This window comes from Haplochromis burtoni, unplaced genomic scaffold, assembly GCF_018398535.1.
Source record: "Haplochromis burtoni strain Fernald_Lab_line unplaced genomic scaffold, NCSU_Asbu1 Contig_671, whole genome shotgun sequence".
NCBI lineage: Eukaryota > Metazoa > Chordata > Actinopteri > Cichliformes > Cichlidae > Haplochromis > Haplochromis burtoni.
In genome coordinates, this window is record NW_024583032.1 from 18,226 (window position 1) to 19,865 (window position 1,640).

General features: G+C 42.0%; 1 protein-coding gene across 1 annotated transcript in view; it reads right to left on the reverse strand.

The window, feature by feature from the left end:
- LOC102297898 overlaps nucleotides 1-1,640 on the reverse strand; it is an 11,414-nt gene that overhangs the window by 9,088 nt on the left and 686 nt on the right. Inside the window, exons 2-4 of the mRNA XM_042215176.1 lie at nucleotides 889-988; nucleotides 525-726; nucleotides 181-350 (exon numbers count right to left, since the gene is read on the reverse strand). Of these exons, the coding sequence (XP_042071110.1) occupies nucleotides 181-350; nucleotides 525-726; nucleotides 889-988 (472 nt within the window). The remainder of the gene's footprint in view (nucleotides 1-180; nucleotides 351-524; nucleotides 727-888; nucleotides 989-1,640) is intronic.

Sequence of the window (1,640 nt, forward strand, 5' to 3'; positions counted from 1 at the left end):
TTCAGCCCAGTCCACGGTATATTTCTGTGTTAAGACAGTTTTCCCAATGCCAGCCACTCCCTTTGTCAGCACTGTTCTGATTGGTTCATCTCTTCCAGGTGAGACTTTAAAGATCTCTTCTTGTCTGATTGTTGTTTCTCGTCTGTCTGGTTTTCTGGATGCTGTTTCAATCTGTCTGACCTCATGTTCATCAGTGACCTCTGAAGTCCCTCCCTCTGTGATGTAGAGCTCTGTGTACATTTGATTCAGAAGGGTTGGGTTTCCTGCTTTAGTGATCCCCTCAAAAACACACTGGAACTTCTTTTTCAAGACAGATTTATGTTTGCAGTAACAATCTCCAGCTGGATGTTCTAAAGAACAATCGCAAAAACACAACATTAACAATCACTTCATGTTTTCATGACAGTTTCTGCCCCACTGAGAAATGACTATAACCATGTTGTCCCATCTCTTGAAAGCAACATTTATCTCTTATATAAACATTTTATTCAGCCAGCAGCTCATCTTTAGCAAAATCTCCTTACTGCTCTGCAGACAGTCAGCCAGCTCCTCCTGCTTCATTCTCCTCATGAAGTCAAGTGTGATCTTCACAAATGCCTCTCTGCTGCTCCTCTGCTCATCATCCTCCCTCTGACTCTCTAAGCATTCTGGGTAATCTGGACTCAGAGCCTTCTGGATCTTCTTCAGCTCGTTCTTCACAAAAGTGATGATGTTGTCCTCCAGCAGCTGGAACGGAATACTTTATGAATGAGTCAATCAGACTGAAATCAAGGAGCCAAACATCAGATCCATGTTGGACACACTGACGATCCACTGGTCTACAAAGAGCAGCATGGAGATGTCTTTGAACAGAATAGATGTAAAAGTAGCTGTTGTACATGTACAGACCATAAATATGGAGTCGAGGTGTGTTTGATGCTGCTGGGCAGACTGACCACTGGGAACCTCTGAGCTCTCCTGGTCATCCAATCTGATCCCGCTGACTTTTCTGTAAAAAAAAAAATTAGCATATTTAGTGAACGTCTGAAAATATATTTTGTGACAAATTAGCATTTTTTTTCAATTTTTAAAAATGATTTAATATGAAGGCAATAGGCAGAGTGTTACAGGCACAGCCCTAAAGAATGTAGCCTTATGGGCAGTGTAGTCCGTGCTGCAGGGAGAATGGACTGTCATACCCTTTATGTGTCTGCACGAGGAGAGAGAAAAAGGAGAGTGGAAAAGTACGAGTTGTCATCGAGCAGAAACGGGAGATGGAAGCATGTAAATATAATAATAACCACTGCAGCCAAGAAGAGTGCCTGACGAGCCCAGCTGTAAGTAAGCTATTAAGACTCGACTGTACACTGTGTTCGTGTTTTCCTCCGAAACAATAAGTTCCGTTGGAGCAGCCTTTCAACGCCTCTCTCTGTCTCTTGAAAGCAAAGTTGACCCAGACAACAAAGTAAAGCTAGTTTTCGGCTATGAGCCCGACACGAACCCGACGTATTAGCCAGAGGTCCCTATACTACGGTTCAGAGCCGCAGACCTTCAGTAATAGTAATAAATATCAAAGCAATAGTACATTCATGTGGTTGTAAAAAGCATGATAATATATTAAGTAATTCAAAGTATTCAGAATACTTTACTCTCATTGAGTA